Source organism: Aristolochia californica, unplaced genomic scaffold (genome assembly GCF_029961685.1).
Source record: "Aristolochia californica isolate CCGP_79_NKW_82.1479 unplaced genomic scaffold, dmAriCali1.0.hap1 SCAF_12, whole genome shotgun sequence".
NCBI lineage: Eukaryota > Viridiplantae > Streptophyta > Magnoliopsida > Piperales > Aristolochiaceae > Aristolochia > Aristolochia californica.
The window spans coordinates 30,718,943-30,738,128 of NW_027181793.1; the positions used below are offsets into that span (position 1 = coordinate 30,718,943).

The 19,186-nt window shown below is 37.9% G+C and overlaps 3 protein-coding genes across 4 annotated transcripts; 1 reads left to right on the plus strand and 2 right to left on the minus strand.

Annotated features, from left to right (window-relative positions):
- Positions 1 to 678: 678 nt before the first annotated feature.
- LOC137946028 (glycine-rich RNA-binding protein RZ1C-like) lies at positions 679 to 6,481 on the minus strand. The gene is made up of 3 exons (XM_068792184.1): positions 6,367 to 6,481; positions 6,110 to 6,230; positions 679 to 1,689 (listed from the first exon to the last, which is right to left on the minus strand). Exons 2-3 carry the CDS (start codon positions 6,218 to 6,220, stop codon positions 901 to 903), a joined length of 900 nt encoding a protein of 299 aa, XP_068648285.1. The 5' UTR covers positions 6,221 to 6,230; positions 6,367 to 6,481; the 3' UTR covers positions 679 to 900.
- Positions 6,482 to 7,210: 729 nt separating this feature from the next.
- LOC137945485 (protein SEEDLING PLASTID DEVELOPMENT 1-like) lies at positions 7,211 to 15,308 on the minus strand. Of its 2 annotated transcripts, none has more exons than XM_068791385.1 (9): positions 14,559 to 15,308; positions 13,802 to 14,016; positions 11,652 to 11,802; positions 11,336 to 11,527; positions 10,041 to 10,203; positions 9,688 to 9,932; positions 9,298 to 9,474; positions 7,828 to 7,983; positions 7,211 to 7,639 (listed from the first exon to the last, which is right to left on the minus strand). In XM_068791385.1, the coding sequence occupies exons 1-9, from the start codon at positions 15,036 to 15,038 to the stop codon at positions 7,352 to 7,354; spliced, it is 2,067 nt and encodes a 688-aa protein (XP_068647486.1). In that variant the 5' UTR covers positions 15,039 to 15,308; the 3' UTR covers positions 7,211 to 7,351. The 2 variants fall into 2 exon arrangements, with proteins under 2 accessions (XP_068647486.1, XP_068647487.1); XM_068791386.1 differs by having other exon boundaries at positions 13,802 to 14,026; positions 14,559 to 14,663.
- Positions 15,309 to 15,478: 170 nt separating this feature from the next.
- On the plus strand, positions 15,479 to 19,165 carry LOC137946409 (large ribosomal subunit protein bL9c-like). Its single transcript, XM_068792687.1, has 6 exons — positions 15,479 to 15,688; positions 15,800 to 15,927; positions 17,495 to 17,540; positions 18,239 to 18,336; positions 18,417 to 18,464; positions 18,797 to 19,165. Exons 1-6 carry the CDS (start codon positions 15,554 to 15,556, stop codon positions 18,915 to 18,917), a joined length of 576 nt encoding a protein of 191 aa, XP_068648788.1. The 5' UTR covers positions 15,479 to 15,553; the 3' UTR covers positions 18,918 to 19,165.
- Positions 19,166 to 19,186: the final 21 nt, after the last annotated feature.

Genomic DNA, 19,186 nt, shown 5'->3' on the forward strand with positions numbered 1-19,186 from the left:
GTTTACAGGAACGAGATTAAAGTGGCGGACATCCCAGCTCTTCCTCGAGTTCCTGGAATTTTCCCATCTTGAAGCAGGTAAAAATAGAAAGCCAGCAAATGTTATTTGGGAACGTGTAAATGATCATTTGGATAATGGAACTTGAATTTGAGCTTAGTTCCTTTATTGTCTATTCTTTCATTAAGTATTTTTAAGTATGGCTAAATCCACTTCCATCAACAAAGTCGTTCGTGTCATTATTTGGATCCAGAGGATTAAATGGAACCTTGAAGTAAGACTGGAAAGAAAATTGGCCTCCATTGTTCTTCGCAAGGTGCACCAACAAATACCGAAAACACTGCATTATTCTCACTTTGTAATATTTAATGTCAGGAAATGGACTCCTCTAATGAGTTACTCAATCACTACAGGGATACTAAATTAAGAACAACCAGTTCGATTGCAATCCAATGCCATCACTTATACGAACGCCAATACAGAGTCGTTCTTCCAAATTTTCCTAATCAATTACAGGAGCCTTCTTCGACATTTTGGTGATCTTTGCTTATCAAAAGGAAAAAAATGGCGATCTTTGGAACGTAAATTTACTCACATTAGAAAATCAGATTCACATAGCATGACTGAACGGCAAAACAAAGTGAGAATGGTTAGGGGATAATATCTGTAACCGATAAAAAAAAAAAAAAGTAACACGTTTCAATATGTTACATGCACAACTAATTCTTAACAACTGATACCATTTCTTAAATAATTCCTCCATCCAGACGAAAACGGACCAAAATATGTTAAACAGACGAACGAACCATCCATTGTAAAACTCCAAGGGGTAACATGTAGCTAACTAAAACAAGGTAACCTACCTACGATCTTGTGAACAAACTTTTTGAGTAGTCTTAACTTTTAATATCGATCATCATAGGAAGATGGACGTCCGCCCCTGCTTGGACGATCATAGGGCCCTGGCCTTTCCCTGTAGCCCCCACCGTCATATCGTGTAGGACCACCACCACCACCACCATACCTGTCACTGCCACCACTCCTTGGACCTCCATCCCGATCATAACCACCTCTCCCCTTGCCATATCCATTCTGAGGGTACCTATCTGTCCCCCCATAGCGATCACTAGCAAAACGGTCTCCACCAGGAGGGTAACGATCTCCTGCATACCGGTCACGGCCTCCACCCCCACTGTACCTGTCTCTGCTGTCAATCCTATCTCTATCCCCATACCGCCCCCCACCAGCAGAACCATCATAGCGATCATCAATGTAATGATCATTAAAACGGTCACCTCCAAAGCGATCCCCCCGGCCACCACCACCACCAAATCTAGAACGGGATGAGAACCGACCTCCCCCACCACCACCACCACCACCACCACCGCCGCCTGAAGGGCATTCACGTGCCCAATGCCCTGGGCGACCACATTTGAAGCAATCACTTCGACCTAACCCCCTATCTCCACCACCACCATAGTTGCTTCTTCCACTGCCAGAGTACCCACCACCCCCACCATAGTCATCATCATCAGCAGAGCTGAGCTTAGGCTGCGCTTTATTGACAGATATCACCCTACCACTAAGCTCCCTCCCATGCATCTCGCTGATAGCATCTTCCATAGCCCTTTGGTCTGAAAAGGTCACAAAGCCAAACCCACGAGGACGTCCTGTATCCCTATCCAGCATGATCTACACAAGAATAGATTCTAAGAATACAAGAGCAGACAGCAGGCAACAATAAATATGAGGAAGATAATTACTTGACCAGAGCAGCTCAATAGTTTTCTTGGACAGGGTTCAGAACTTAATTGAGTCTTTCAGATCTCAAGTATTGGTGTAAAAAGAGCGTATGATGACAAAGATTTGAGTTAACGCTTTAGCAATGGACTCAATACAAACAATTCAAATAGTAATGTATCAGCTTTGTCTACATGCACTTATATAGGCAAGTCTACCATTGCAAGCAAAAAGTTAATGCTATGGTCAACTGAATGCAGTTTATTCAAATTGTTTTCCACGTGACCTTCCTCTCGATGCAATCTATTTTAGCAAGTATACCATACCATGAAATAGTTAGCTTAGTAATATATCAAACTTCAATACACATGCAAATTCTTCACTATTTGGGAAACACAAAGTGTAGGGTTCACTGAGTATTTTTTAATATAGACCACTTACTACTGTCACTACCATGAATAATTTCCCAGTACAATTTTTTGACCTAGTCTTTTGTGACCTTCTGGCCCTTTCCAAAAAAAAAAAAAAAAAAAGACAATGAGGGGCATGTGGAACTAACTTCACTCACCACTAACAGCACATGAATCATCCACTAACTTAGATTATAAATCACCTCTTCTTCTATGTACATGTCTTCTAGATAAAAATCATCAAAGCCAAGAAGTTTAACACTTCTTACGATTCACCAATTCTTGGAAAGTGTGACCCACCATTTCTCTAAAAGTCTTATAACACCAGAAACTAAGCAACTAAAACATTATAACAACACGAGATACAAAAAACTAAAACAACAAAGAAAAAAGTAATTTCCTTTTTCATTTTCTTCAATACATGATGGAAGGAAAAATGAAAAGCAATGGCAGTTCAGCACATATAGACAGCTCTTCTAAATACTTTTTATAGTGGTTGCATTAAACAAGTATGTCAAACCTCCAGCACAAAAAAATTCGCATACTTCAATAGAACTAGCAGCAGCACAGAAGGTCACATGCCATTGGGATTACATGTCTTATTAAAAGATATGAAAGGATATTTAAAATTTAAAATACAGTCAACCTAACTACAAAGCAACTTAAATGTCAATAAGGACCCTCCACTATTAAGAACATAGACAAAAAAATAACATACCTATTCAGAATCAAAATGCAATGTTTGCCATAGCAATTTAGAACCATGAATGCATTATACTTTGTTGATATGAGTAAGGGCTTGATCAAAATTGCCAAATTTTTGGTAACTTGTAACAGCAAAAAACCATCCAACAATTGCTTTAACTGCAGATAAATTTGACCCAGTAATCATGTGCACGACTTCATGTTCAACCACTTCTTAGTCAGCACTCAAAAAGAACCACAAGATCCATAGTCACATCTTGCTGAAAACTAGGCAAATAGCCCTCTCTATATTTGCATTGGGTCTCAATATGCATCTCAATTCCACAGTATGCATTGCATTCAGAGTTCAATGCACCTTGGCACAAAATCTGACAAGGCAGTTCTCTGGTAAAAGTTCTGCAATGCAGAAAGACATTCACAGATTCTTCTAACCAGTTTTGATCCCTCCAGATAGGGCAAAGAGGCTAACTTGTCAAATAACAGCAGTGCTCAAATAATACAAGCTGCACGAAGTCTGCCAAGCTCAACTTGATGATAAAGACACAAAACCAACAGAGGGTCAACAGTGGGCTTCGATTGTCACTGTCCACATATTATCTCCAGACTAGATAATTTATACTTGAAAGTAGCTGGGTATTCAGAAGTAAGAGTATACGTAAACGTAGCCACTCTTATCTGACAAAAAGCATGGCATGCTGTCTATTAGAGATGACATTGCACAATCGATTCTCCACTTCAACAAAAACTTGACAAGAAGGTTGACGTTTAAGTATAAATACAAATTAAAAACCAACACTCAGGAGTTTTTTAAAATAATAATAATAATAATAATAATAGTAAACATAGAAAAGGAATGAGATTATTAAATGCTCTTAAGATGGGATAAACAGAATTTTGCCAAACTCCAATGGTGATCATTAACCCTACACACAGCAACCTTTACTTTTCCCAACCCACATGGCTCTTGCCTTGCTGTCAGGCCTACCAACTGCTATATCACGCATGAAATTTTCGCTTGACAGATAGCTCTCTGCAGAAAGCTACATTCGGAAAACCATAACCGTGCCAAAAAAAGTTGTACATACCGTGGCTGCATCTTCGGAAAATCTAAACATATCTAACAAGCCCCAGACTAAATTCCTTTTGCAGATACTACTCAGCTTGAGCATCTCAGAATGCAAACATCCAAATAAAACTAGCTAGGCATTCTGTTCAACTCCATGAAAGAATGGGGTAAAGAATCTCTGGGTCATCAACTAGGAATTCTCATCCGCCCAGATGAAACACCATCACAATGGTTACATGGCTGATCTGCCTTCAAATGCAGCTGGAGACCTTTCATTACAATACACATCCAACACCATGTTCCTCCAGTCTTCCTTTTATTTTTGTTTTCTCTTGAAGACAGCCAGTACCATAAGTCTCAAACAGCTGGAAACAATTCTTCACTCTTGACACATGCAGAGAGAACACTTAGTTTAACTCAATTTGATGATTCTCACATTTTCAGCAACTTCAAACAGCAGAGAAATAAAAAAGCTACTGCAGTCCACAGAGTAGTTAATGTAGAGACAAATATATCCATGACCAAAGAGAGACAAGGCCGTCCTGCTGTATGCAAGTGGATGTAACTCATTGGACTAAATCAGGCTCTGCATTCAATGCTTGAAAGCTTATTATCTCAGTTGCCCACAGAGCACTGCAGTTGCCAGAAGCAACTCATAAAGATTGTTCTCACACTAACGAGGTTCACCTTATGGAAAATAAGGATGAGGAATCACGGAAAAAAATTTTACACGCACAAATTATTCACCAAAGTAATTTTGCAGGTAAAAATTTGAGATAATAGCAACATGCAAGTGCAAATCCAAAATATACTCATTAAGCAAAAAAGGGGATCTGGATCTTTCACATAACATGCAGCAATCACCGAGCACTCCAGCAGACAGAAATCTTTAGGGGCATTTCCTTGCAGGAATTGTGCAGCTGATACTCTGCTATGCACACAGATGTCTTGATCTGTCTGTCCAACAACTACTACCAGAACTTTCTGCATGACTGACAGAATGCTGGCCAAGCATGTAAACTCTTGCCCTAGCAAAACTACCAAAAGCAAAGTCCCCCCCCAAAAAACAATGTTCACTGGCTTACAGACACTGCACCACAAAACACTTGATGATCAAACAAGTCACTAAGAAGAATCCCCACACAGCAATCACGAAATGTCACTTTTAGTGATAGATATGCCTTCTGGAACCTGTGCAAGAGAAAGGAAAAATACACACACAGCAACCTTTACTTTTCCCAAACCCACATGGCTCTTGCCTTGCTGTCAGGGCTACCAACTGCTATATCACACATGAAATTTTCGCTTGACAGATAGCTCTCCGCAGAAAGCTACATTCGAAAAACCATAACCATGCCAAAAAAGTTGTACCTACCATGGCCGCATCTTTGGAAAAACTAAACATATCTAACAAGCCCCAAACTAAATTCCTTTTGCAGATACTACTCAGCTTGAGCATCTCAGAATGCAAACATCCAAATAAAACATCATCACACAAATGATATCGATCACTAGCAACTTGGTATCCAACTGACCAATATCTCTCAATAAAAACCATCTAAAACATCCCAAGAGATCATAAGCATCATTCTAAGAAGACAAAGGCAAAAGAAAAAAGAGAGAGAATTAATATAATTGAGAGAAAAAACAGACAAGAAAAAAATAAACGTGATGTTATGCATACTCAATGAATTCAGGATGAAATGCTCAAAATACAGATATACTTGATCACAAATCAAAATTTATTGTCAATCACTTGAGCAACCAGCATAATGCATCACTTCAAGATATACAGAACAGTGGCAGCTATTAACACAACCAGTTAATTTTTTACATATCCTCTCAAATGACTCAAACTTGCAATATTCTCTGTTTCACGAAAACCCTGAGTAGTATTTTTCGAAATTTAACTTAGACCTTTGACTCTGTCGGTAAAAACAATAAAGCTATTCAAAATAATGATTTAAATCATTGAGTAAATCATAACATTGACATAGGTTTCTAGCACAGTTATCCAGCAAAATTCATTCAACGGTTTATCATGTATACAGGAAAAAAGAGTCTACTCCTGTACTCCAAATTAAGGTCCATAAGAGCTAGAACATGAATCGGTAATTTTTGTCACTTCCACGTATTAAAAAAAAAAAAAACTTTTCATAACTAAATATCAAGAGTGATAACGAGGCCCTACCTGAGCCTCGATAACTTTGCCAAAACGGCTGAATGCATCCTGGAGCTGCCGCTCCGAGGTATCCCATGACAAACCCCCGACAAATATGCGCATCTCTTCTTTACCTCCCATAAAACAGTACCTTGAAAAAAAAAATTAAAAATTAAATAATGAAAAACAATTAGAAATCCTAAGGAACTGAGAACCATTCAAAGAGGTTGGCTTGGATTCTCTTCGCAAATATCAGATAAACAAAGAAACAGAAGATAAAGACTAACTATCTCCCACGCTCGTCCGAAGTGCAACCAGAAACTCCGTTTCCCTTGCACAATCGAAACCCTAGGTTTTTTATTTTTTTCTTTATAGCGGCTCCAGGCAGAATCCTTTTATAGCGGTTTTTTTTTTTTTTCTTTATAGGAGTCCGTCCTAAGATTAGGGTCCACACTGGCCGGGTTAAAGGGAATGCACGCCGACCCAATCAGCCGAAAGGGAAAAACCACGGTTCACAAGGATTCCAAGTGGGGACAGGCTTTCTCAACATCGACGTGTGAAGCTTTATTACCATACTACCCTTTATATATGTATATGTATTGAAATACAGTTTTTCATTAAAAATACTTTGGATAATAAGTTATTTGATGAAAAATAATTTTTTAAAAAATCTGAATGAATATTTAAATCATATAAAATATCTTAAAATAAATAAAAAATTAACTTAAACAAAAAAAGATGAAATGGTGCCACATATACAAAGACGAGGATAGGAGGATGAGTGGAAAAGCGTAAAAAAAAAGGTTTAAATCCTAAACTCTAAACCCTAAATCCTCGTACATGTTTGTTTATAATCTAAATAAAATTTAAAATCATATTCATTAACTTAATTTTTTTTAAAATATATATATTAACTTTAAAAAAAAGGATGAAATGGTACCACGAATACAAAGATGAGAAGAGAAGAAGAGGAGAAGTTGAACAGCGTAAAAATTAAATCCTAAACCCTAAACCCTCATAGATGTCGGGGCACAATTGAAGTAGTGATCGGTTGCTACTACTGATCGTGAGGATGATGACACATAATAATTGAATTTTTGTTAACGTTCTAAGGGACTAATAGGAGTGGACTTTCACTTCCATGAAATGATTTTGACTTATTGATTAGCATTTTCTTACAAAATACAAAAGTGAGTACATTATATGTACACTGGATTATACACAAATGAGAGGGCTTTCACATAAATTACAAGGGGATCCACTAATCAAATATTATTGAGGTAACCAGGGAAGGCGTGTCACACTGGTTCCACTGTTGCCAGTTACTGAGTTGAAGCCCAATAGTGATTGAGATCCAGAATGTTTAACAAGGTTGTTCTTGTTTAATCTGTGTGGAAGAATTTGTAACCGCGGATTCGACTCTGACCCAGAATTTTCTGCAGATAACTGATAGCTCTCCACAAGCTCCAGCTGCCTGGCAACGATTTCAGACCGGCGCGGCAGGAGCTCAACGGGCTCACCACCAGGGATTACAATGTATTCTATTGCCAGACGAACCTCCTAATGACAAACAGAAAATTTCCAAATTAATCTCAGACATTCCAAAACCTGCACAAGTTTAGAATCCAAAAGATTGAAACTAATAACCAAAATGGAACCAAAGAAATTTTTTGAACAGAAATACGGCCCAGCATGAACACTTAAAACTAAAGAAAACATAAGAGAGGATTTGAGATAAGGTGGACCACCTCCAATGCATCAATCTCCTCCAGAGATGGTTTTCTATTAGGAGCATCTTCTTCAATTTCAATGCCATTTGGTGATTGGTTGAGGGGTGCAGACCCAAGTGAATCCATCTTAAGAATCATGCGAATCGCCTTCACTATTTGAGCCATCGTATTCGTCTGCAATTTGAAAAAGAAAGGACTAAATGATATGTCATTGCATATGTTCAGAGATGTAGTAACCTAAGAGACCTTTCCGGTGGAACCCTTCAGGATCTGTTGAGATCATAAGATAGAGCTCTTATTTCCATCGGATGCTGTAAGAGTTACATGATATTATGTTACTAATGTTAAAAAGAACAAACATAAGAATACTAAACCCAAGAGGAGAGTTTACAGGAACCAGTCGGCACCACATCCCAGTGGGGTACTTCTCACTCTACCCCAACCCTTCACCACGGGCGGATTGTCTTCCCCATCCCAACCTTAAGCAGTGATAGGATGCAAGGGCGTAGCTAGAATTTTAGTCCTAGGGTGGCCAAGGTTAACTTAAAGAATATGTTGCACTAAAAAAACTTTCACATGATTTTTCGTGCATTATGTGATTTTAAAAACCGACAAAAAAGACTGTCAAATAGTAAAAAAAGCTATCAAGATGCAAAATATCCAAGATTGTTTCAACAGTCTACACACCATTATGGATACAACAAGAGAACAACAACAAAATTTAGAAAGTAGATAACTTTTACTAATTTTGATAAGAAAAAAACAGTGACAAATCAAAGCCCATATCTCGTTGACCATAAACCAAATACTGCCACAAAATCTCTTTTTTGCTAAATTTTATGTGGGATTGCTTCTTCAATCTTCATTAATAAGAGCTAATGGCCAACTTCTACAAAGAAATTAATCAATGGAGAGTTTGTCATCTCTTTCTCTTCTAAAGGTCCTTTATGTTATGCCTTTTTCTATTTTACTTTCCCACATAGGAGATCTTGATTACGTGAAAGTCTGGAGGCCAAAATTTTAAAAATAGGTAGTTAGTCAATCTAGAAAAGGAAGTCAAAATTCTAAAATAGATCATTTGTAGAGGAATTTTTAAAATCTTTCGGGGGCTATGGCCCCCTTAGCCACCAAGCTAGCTATGCCCTTGATGGGATGCATTCCCTATTTAACCCGTTCCAATTTGCCCCTACGACAAACTAGTTTTCCTCAAAGAGGTCATGCTAAAAAATCTCATCGACTGACAACCCTCACAACTCTGCCATCATCCTCTGGAGTCTTCTCCAATAGCCAGGACTTTCAAAGGATGAGAATTTGGATTCATGCTTTTTACTGGTGTTATTCTGTAAATGGTGAATGCTGATGCCCATCACAGGTGCTATTCCATAAATGGTAAGTGCTACCACATATGCCATGTGCACAAAGCAAGCGTCACGTTTTTTTTTTTGTATCAAATACTTCCTAACAGAAGAAAAAAAGGCAGTGTGGTACCTTGATAACAAATACTGGTATGTGGTAAAATTTTGCAACCCCACGTATCCATGAATTTTGGGTCAACTCAGAACTTGATGCAAGGATAGCATTTGCAGTTGTAATATCATCTGTCACATCTATGTGGTCCTCCAGTCCCATGACTTCCACAACTTGCAGCAGATCGGCACCCAAGATCTAGCATAGTAGAAGAACGTAATTATCTAAATCTCCGTTCTCAGATATAATTTTGACTTGAAATGCTTACATCATCAGGTGACATATACTTGCATCATTTTTTTTTTTTTTTTTTTGAGAAAACATAGACTTGCATCATTAAAACCAATTTCAAGATCAAAACAGGCAACAAGATGATTTCATTCATATAATGTCAAATGGGATAGCTATTACCTTGTAAGTGTACACCTGAACTGGAGAAATCTTCTTGCTTGTGGAAGATTTTTTGTTACTATCTCTATTGACATTTTGTGCAGTGCTATCCACAGCATCTTCATCATGCTCTGCCTCAGCTTCCAGGTGCTGTCTAATAGTGAACACGGATGATTCCCCATTGCATTTCTCAGGAACCACAACAGCATTTGAAGACTCGACAGCTTTTGGAGCCATTTTACGAACATCAAATGGAGGGGGTCTCCCTATTTGGCAGAAAATACTAAACTCTAAATTAACTGTTTCCTCAAAATGTTCAGATACAAACCAGCATTGCAACCTACAAGGTAAAGGGTGTGGCGTAGCTAAAATACCTGCCAAAATAGCATCTACAGTTGCTTCTAGTCTGTGATGAACATGACACTCAGTTCTTGAGATCATCTCAACAGCACATGTAAATGTGGAAGGACATTTCCTCTCAAGTATTGTCTTCTGCACTTTTCTTTTCCTCGCTTCTTCGTCACCAAGTGTAACACTCTGCAAGCAGGTCCCAATGATAGAGCTGAGTTGGTTTCCCTCTTTTTTTTTTCTTTTTTTTTTTCACCACTTACTAGTTATTGAGTTTCAGGATAGATTGTTTCACTTTTAAATTGTCTGTAAAAGTTGTCTTTGTTTAGTTAAAAGTGAAGAGGGACCATTAGGATTTGCTGTCTGGACATCACAGATCCTCTAAACTAGTGAAGATCATATCCTACTTCAACACCCCTGGGTTAATTTTGCACTCTAGTCTGCTTGCAATGAACTGTACATAATATCAGGACAATGCCTTGCACACAGTTTTCTAGCAATGCCGACTGAAATTTTTCACAATAATTTTCGACTTGATAACTAAAAGCATTGGCTTCCCTCTTCTATCTTCAAGAAAAAAAGAAAAAAATAACAGCAATAGTTTTCCTTTTCTTCTTTCACTTTTTGTTATTGAGTTTCACGATTAATTGTTTCACTTTATACCATAATTAAAACATGCCATTAAAAGGTTGAAATTGGACCAGGACCATTTGGATTTGCAGAATGAACAGCATCTAGCATACAAATATATAAAACTAGTAGAAAAATATCAGAACAAAATATAGACCTACATATAACTTATTAAAGTTGAAATCATACTGATAGTTTTACAGTTCTATTGGAACTCATCACCAATTAAGCAATATAAGGATGGTATCTAAAAGTCTCTTTCTTGAAGTCCAAGACCGATAGCTGTACCTAGAGGGTGATGTGGAAAAAAATTTCATTCCATATTGCCTGATATGTTGAGTTCACTGAGTACATTAGAAGGTAATGGACATAAGATAATTATGCCACTGGAGTTGATATGTTTGCACCAGTGGTTCCAAACAGTCATTAAACCTTTCACTCCTAGTCCCACTAAGAAAAAAGTTGATTTTTTAATGGAAAAAAAATTATGCAACCTACAACTTTAGATTTTTCCCCTTTTTAAAAATGCACTGGTTTAGCTTTACAATTAGACTATAATTGGGTCCAGTGTCTTTTGGGCTGTGGTGCAATGAGTAAATGGATTCTCACATAATAACATAAAAAGCTTCTGCAGACATGCCATAAGCTGTAGAAGTATGAGAGAACAAAAATGAAAAGGTGTGACTTAAACCTCTATGCCACCAACGAGGATTTGAAGAGAGGGGTTCTTAATTATATTCTCAATGGTCGTTCCATGTGCTGTTCCAACCAGTTGCACACCTCTTTGAGCAATGGTACTAGCTGCCATTGCTTCAAGCTCTGTCCCAATTTCGTCAATTATTATGGTTTCTGGCATATGGTTTTCAACTGCTTCAATCATTACCTACAAGAACATTAAATATGGCTCAGAGATCAACCAAGAATGAAATGGAAAGACTAGAGACCAGTTATCTTTATGTTGCATGATTTATAGTGCGGAACAAAATGAAAATTGTGGTCAGGCTCACATTATGCTGCATATTCACATTGGGAACTTGCATCCTCCTTGCACGACCTATTCCTGAGTGAGGGACATCTCCATCACCTCCAATTTCATTTGATGTATCTACTATCACAACACGTTTCATGTGTTCATCTGCAAGCATTCTAGCTATTTCTCTGTAGCAAAGAACACATCAGCCATAATAAGGAGGTAGATAGAAAGCATGAAGATGATAACTATGGAAGGTTTGATGCTTCATAAATTTACAAAATTTTAAGAAGGTGGTTGGGAGGAGGGGGAGAAGAAGATCAACTTCTAACTTTCAGGAGTACTGAGAGGCCTCAGTTTCTAATATAAATAAATGTATTAGGTGTCATTTTATTTTTGATATTATACCATAAAATATAATGCAAACGGTTCTGTTGAGTGGTATAAAGCATGGTTGGTTGCAAAAGAGTATACTCAAACTTATGGCATAGATGTATTTGAGACTTTTTCACTTGTTACTCGGTTATTGGCTGTTCGTATTTTGATCTCAGTTGCAATGAATCAAGGGTGGCCCCTATGTCAATTAGACATAAAAAAAAATGTCTTCTTGTGTGCTGATCTAGAAGAAGAGGTGTATATAGAGCAACCTCTGGGGTATATGACTCAGGGGGAGACACATAAAGTTTGTAAACTCAAGAAAACAATTTATGGGCTAAACCAGAGTCCGCGAGCTTGGTTTGAAAAATTCAGCCAAGTTGTGATATCTATGGGATCCTTGAGGAGTCATTGTAATCACTCCTTATCTATAATGAAGAGGCCCTCTGAAATTGTGGTGCTACTGGTTTACGTAGATGACATTATTCTATTTGGAAGTGATATTTCTAGTATAGATGATACTAAGTTTCATTTGTCTGCACATTTTCAAACCAAGGACTTGGGGCCATTAAAATACTTTTTGGGTATTAAAGTGGCAAAAAGCAAAGGAGTTGTGATGACACAATGAAAGCATATAACTGATATGCTCCAGGAGTATGATTTGTTGGAAGCAAAACCATCTGATACTCCAATGGAAGTGGGACATGATCTCCATGATGATCAGAGTACAGAATTAAATGATTGAACTCAGTATTGGAGGTTAGTGGACAAGTTAATTTATGTAACAATTACTAAACCTAATATCTCTTTTGTAGTGAGTGTAGTGAGCTAATTTATGGAACATCATTGCAAAATACACCTAGAAGTTGCACAAAGAATTTTTGAGGTACCTTAAAGGAGCACCAAGAAAGAGTATTTTCTTTAGATCTAATAGCCATATGAAGATAGAAGTTTTCTATGATGCGAATTATGTTGGGTCCAAACAGGATAGGAAGTCAACCTCTAGGTCTTGTGTTTTCTTAGGAGGTAACTTGGTTAGTTAGAAAATTAAAAAACAAAATGTTGTGGCCCGGTCTAGTGTTGAAGATGAATGCAGGGCAATGGCTCATACAGTGAGTGAGTTGATGTGGGTCAGATCAGTCTCACATGAATTGGGTTTCAACCAAGGTGAACAAATGAGTATGTTTTGTAATTATCAGGCAACTATCTGCATTGCAAACAATCCAATCTTTCATTAGAGGACTAAACAAATAGAAGTAGACTGCCACTTTATTCGAGATGTTATAATGAAGAAAGAGGTAGTTACTCCATTTGTCTGATCTGGAGATCAGTTGGGAGATATCTTCATCAAGGCCCATGGCAAGCGAGGATTCCTATTTTTTGTGACAAGCTGGGACTCCTAGATATATACAATCCAGTTTGAAGTGGTGTTAGAAAATATGTCCAAGGGTATTTTGGTCATTTCAGCACTTCCGTAGTTTTATTTTTATATGCCATCTTGTTCTATGTGTTAAATTATGTTAGTGGTTAAATTTTCATGTACATAGGATACATAGTTAGGGAGATATAATGAGAATAAGAATAAGAATTATTGAGTGTATAGGGGCAGTATTACAATTTGATCAAACCCTATTACTAAATAGAGTCGGGGTCGTGCATGACCCCCAATAAGCCTTCTTTTGGCTTTTCTCTCAGCCTCTCTCTTCTCTTTCTCTTCCTCTCACTTTTCTCTTCTTCCACCACCAATAACCTTAATTTTTACAAATTTTATAATGGAAGTTGGTAATAAAACTTTTCATTTGAGCAATGTACCTGATTAGAGTTGTTTTCCCCACACCAGGAGGTCCAATGACCAAGATGGAGCCTCCACTTTCAACCAAGTCTCTTATCAACTCAGCACTTCCAGATATGGCGCGGCCAACGCGACAGGTGAGACCAATTATTTGCATCTTGCGGTTTCGAATGGCACTAATGCGGTGCAAGGAATTATTAATACCAGATCGGTTGTCATCAGAAAATTCACCAACCTGCAAGAATCTAGTGCATACGTCATGTAAAGAATGAGAAAAAATTTAGGCACAAAAGGATGAAACAAAACAAGGACTAGCATGGTACAGTTGACGAGAGTTAAGAAGAAATACAAACAGCTACAACCATAAGAACCAATATGAATGCAACTAAATAGAAAACTGTGAGAACCATAAATAAGGTTTCATCTATCTTTCAGCAGGTGGATAGCTTGACTTGTCTCAGAAATGGTAAAAATACCGATGAAGCTCGAAGAGGTCAAGTAAATAAATAAAAAAACAACAAGCACCTGGAAATATCGGAAAAAGTTAGATCCTCAGAGAATTGAGAACGAAACAGAGAATTCTTGACCACAATGAATTTAATGTCTTCGGACTTCCGAGCACTAAATAAACAGTTGCAAACAGCGCATGGGTAGTATTAAGAGACAAAAACAGACGACCCAATAGTAATATTAATCTTGTGGCACTCCAATCATGTTATGGTTACAAGAAACAACGAACTGAGAAATATAATTAACTAAACGGATAACGAAACATACCTTAGAAATGGCATGCCTTAAGTCCTCAAACTTAACAGGCTGATCAGAGATAACAAAATCCCCAGACGGGAACCTCGCAATTGGGTTCCTCCCCAAATCCATAACCAGTTCGATCAAACTTCCTATCTCTTCGTGCCGGAAAATCGCATCCCGCATCGTAGGAGGCACCAAATCAAGAAACATCTTGAGCTCAGAAACGGAATCTGACCGCGAAGTGGATGTCGAATCGGGCGAGGAGAGCGTCCCATTTCCGGGGGCAAAGAATCGATCTCGCGGCCGCCGAATCGGCGAGAGAATCGAAGGCGGCGGCCAGGCGGATCCCGATGAAGCAACCCGCTTACAGAGACGCCGCGTTCGACGAAAAGAAGAGGAGACAGAAGACAAGAGATTGGAGGAATTGAGGTAGCCCAAGGCGGAGGTTGGAATTTTCTTGTAAACTTGGAGATCGAGAACGAGAATCTGAGAGTTCACAGAAGTCATTGCTCTAATCTTTCCAATCAAATTCCTTCTCGGTCGAGGTAGTACAAACGACGAAAGACGCGGATGGAGGCTACGAAGGCGAAGTGAGTTTAACGAAAGGGAAAATGGAGGGAAGGGAAGGGAAGGGGTCGGAAGAGATGAGAAGATTCCAATTATCTCCGGTTCCGAAAGGAAGGACGACAGAAGAGGTAGCCTACCGTGGGCCGCCGCTGTCCTCTCCACGCCACAATTTCAGCAGCCTGCGACCATTCGTAGTTCATTCATGCGCGACAAAAGAGTTCTTCGCTGTTAGCGACGACATCATGAAGGGATTATTCGTTAATCCTACCCCATTAGTTCGGTATTGTTGTTAAAACGGTGGAGTGGGGAGCATGATATTGAATAACGGACTCTCCCAACCAAATCCCAGTTGACTCAGTCGAGTTACAACCAACTCGACTTATCGTCTATTATCTGGGTTTTGGACCGAGCCTTCTTCCGCAAGGTTGCCGATAAGGAAGAGTGAGAGAGTGAAAATGGTGACACTTGCATGGAGTTCCAGCTCTTGGTTGCGAAGCGCCATTGGAACGACAAATGATAACTCAAGGCCTTCAGATGAAGGAACGACGATGCTTGTTGTTGCACAGAAGAAAACTAAGAAAACGCGAAAGGTACAAGGAAGCACTGAGCTCTTTCTCTCCTTTCTGTTTTCAATTTGTTTCATCTCTGTTGTTATATCGTACGAGCTTTACTTCGACGAGCTCAATTAATTTTACACCCAGATAATTCTGAAAGAAGACGTGACGGAACTGGGAAAGAAAGGGCAAGTGATGGATGTCAAAGCCGGCTACTACCGCAATTTTCTCCTGCCCATGGGCAAGGCCCAGATCATCACCCCCCTCCTTCTCAAGTACATTGCTCTCTCTCCTTTTTTCATATTTTCTTTATTTCATTAGAATCTCTTGTTGTGTCGTACATTTGGCTTTTAGACAGAAGTGGAAGCAGAACGAAGTTTTTTTCATAATTTCAGTAAGAAGAATCAAAGAATAAGAGCTGCGTTTCTCGTGAAGCATCAACCCTTTAGTTTAGAAACTGAACTCCCGAAGTTGAATGCATAATTAGTTTCTCTATTACACAATTGTAGTTGTTCTGTCCAGTTCGACTCGATCAAGTGTCATTCCTTGTCAAAATTTTCTTTTCTATTCTACTCGTTATTCCATCTAAAGTACATTCGTTGTTAAGTTATCTAAACATAGTTCTGTAGATAGTTTCTCCTTCTAAGTTAGAAAAGATTCTGCAAATAGGATCAAGACCTTGAAGAAGACAGTTTTTAGTTGTGCTTAGTATAATTGATAAAAGACCTGCCACTTACTAAGTGGTCATAGTAATAATGTTTATTGTGCGATCCTTCCAAATATTTCTGCTCAGTACCAACTAAAGAACAGAATACTTTGACTCTGTAAATATTCATCAATGAATCAGTTGAGTCATCCATAAGAATAGGACTTCTCTGAATCACCCTTTTGTTTAGGTAATTCTTGTTGTAAAATTGTATATAAATACTACTCTAAATCAATACAAAATCGTGTTCATTTCAACCAACAACTATTCTTTATACCAAACTACTGATGGAGTGTGTCGTATGCAACTCCTTTAAAATTATTGACCTCAGAAATATCTGAAAAAGCTGTTGTCGGTGGCATTTGCTTTGTTCATCTTGGCAGCTGAAAAGCATGCTGGTGGTTCCAATTGCAAACGCAATGAATTAACTTTTGAATCAGGTGGTCTTGGCCATTTACTTTCCTTTTAATGGTTCCCAAGTCTCCTTGCATATTGCATTGCCATATTTTTAAGATGGACAGATAAGAGTTTCCGGTAGCCTGAATGAACCAATACTACATGACTATAATTGTTGGATATTTTGACTAAGTAGCACTGTCAAAATTGATGAGCTTAACCTTTTAAGTTTTTTTTTTTTTTTTTAAAAAAGGAGATATAAGCAAGGGGAAGGTTTCATTATTTCATTCATCTCACCCTCTCCTTGGTTCCTCATCAAAAACCCATTACAAATTACAGGAAGTGAAATTATCTAAGGTACATAAATGAGGAAAAGTGGTGGGTTAATTTTTTCAATGTGGATCCATAATCAATGGAAACCATTGTTGTCACTGTCTATCTCCTAAGAATATGACTTCATTCAGGGAAAATTGCCTGCTGTCAATATCTAACAAAAGAAACAGAAAAGTTTGTCCATCTTTAGAAGTATGTTAAACTTGTGCCTTGCCCTGCTTTTAGAAACAGAGGAACTAGAAGTCTCTGAATACTCTCTTCTTTTCAAGTAGAACTATTTAGGTTTCATGCAGAAACATAAAGGTAGAAGTAGTTCTCACTCTATCCTGTAAAGAATCTGAATGCAAATTTGATGATATGCAACTCTATGGATTGAGAAGAATTTGGCTGATGGTTCTAAATTGCAGGGAAATGCGAATGGAAGAAGAGCGAATTGTGGCTGAGAAAAAACGGGTTTGTAAAAGCTTCTCATGTATTTTCATAAGGATACAACAAGCTGGTCAGCACAAAGTGCAAGTTTCTAGAACTTGGACCCAGATTCATAAGATTTTTTTTTTTTCCGAATGATCTTCATAAGAGATGCTGACCATATCCATACTAGAAAGTTGCATTTAGCATATGATAAAACTGACCATTTTTTTTAACAGTTTGAAGATACTTAGTTTCATGTCCTGTGATGTAATTTTTTTTTCTTTTTTCCTATACATAACCTGAACGTGTGGCAAGACATTTAGGCTTATTTAATGAAGCTATAAAAAAGTGACAAGATCCAATGCCATTTTACTACTTTTAAGTGTGAACTTTATATATTCTCAAAATAAAACTAGATTCAACATTTGAAGTGCTGTTTTGTTAACTAATATGTATCTTTTGAAAATAATGAAAGAAATTTACCCCTGATTTATTGGAAGATATCTAAGGACTGACAAATCATCAGTGACTTCTTTAGTAAATCATAGGAGTGAAGCATATATCAAGAAAACCGAGGTATTAGGCTCGTTCATCTTACTCTTAGGAATTCTTCACACCTCAGAAAATAAAATGACAATAGAAGAAAATATTGTGCAATTTGTGTCATAGGTTCTGCTAGTGTATCTTTTTGTTGAAACATTTTAGTATATATATTTACTCTGATCAATATGATGCACCAGGTAAAAGAGGAGGCACAACAACTTGCTTTGATTTTTGAAACTGTTGGAGCTTTCAAGGTGAAGCGGAAAGGTGGAAAAGGAAAACAAATTTTTGGAACGTGCGTGACAAACACAAATTTTACTTTTTACTTGAGAAATCATCCATATGAAGAATCTAATTACATTCTTCTCTTGACAGTGTTACTGCACAAGATCTTGTTGACATAATTAAGGCACAGCTATCAAGGTATGTTCATACAAGAGAAAGAACTTCAAACCCATGTTTTCCCCTTTAGATAAGTCACCTGCTATCTCAATGTTCAAGAGTAGTCTGTGCACCAAATTTTCTATAACCTAATAATCCTCTCGATAATTACGCGGTTATTGCCACATCTATCCATTTAAGGTTGGTTTGGTAGTGAGGAGAATGGTTGAATCACTGAGATTTTGTAACATAGCGCATGTAAACCATGTTGGAAATCAGATGTTTCCTGCAGAAATGTCGGCGGTTTGTTTGTTTCATAAAGTATCCCTCTCGAGGAGCCCTCACTAGGGCACAACAACTGTTTGTTTTTGTAGGGATGTGGACAAACGCATCATCTCAGTTCCAGAGATTCGTGAGACTGGAGAGTACATAGCAGAATTAAAGCTTCACCCTGAAGTGACAGCAAGAGTTCGGGTAAATGTCTATGCTAACTAACTAAGAGGACCTGATTCTGAGCATCTTCCTGGATGAAATATAGAGATGGTAGACGGTAAAAGTATTCATCAGATGTGTTGTTTACATTTTTATGCAGCAGATAGAGAAAGAGTCTCTTGACTCTCTTGTTTTTATGCTCATTGTTCCTCAAACAGGGGCAGAGGAAAATTAAATTTTTAAAAGAATGCATCTGTGTCAGATACATCAATTGAAAAAACAAAAATGATATCTTGATGCGTTTTTCACAATGACAGTTTTAATTTCTACTG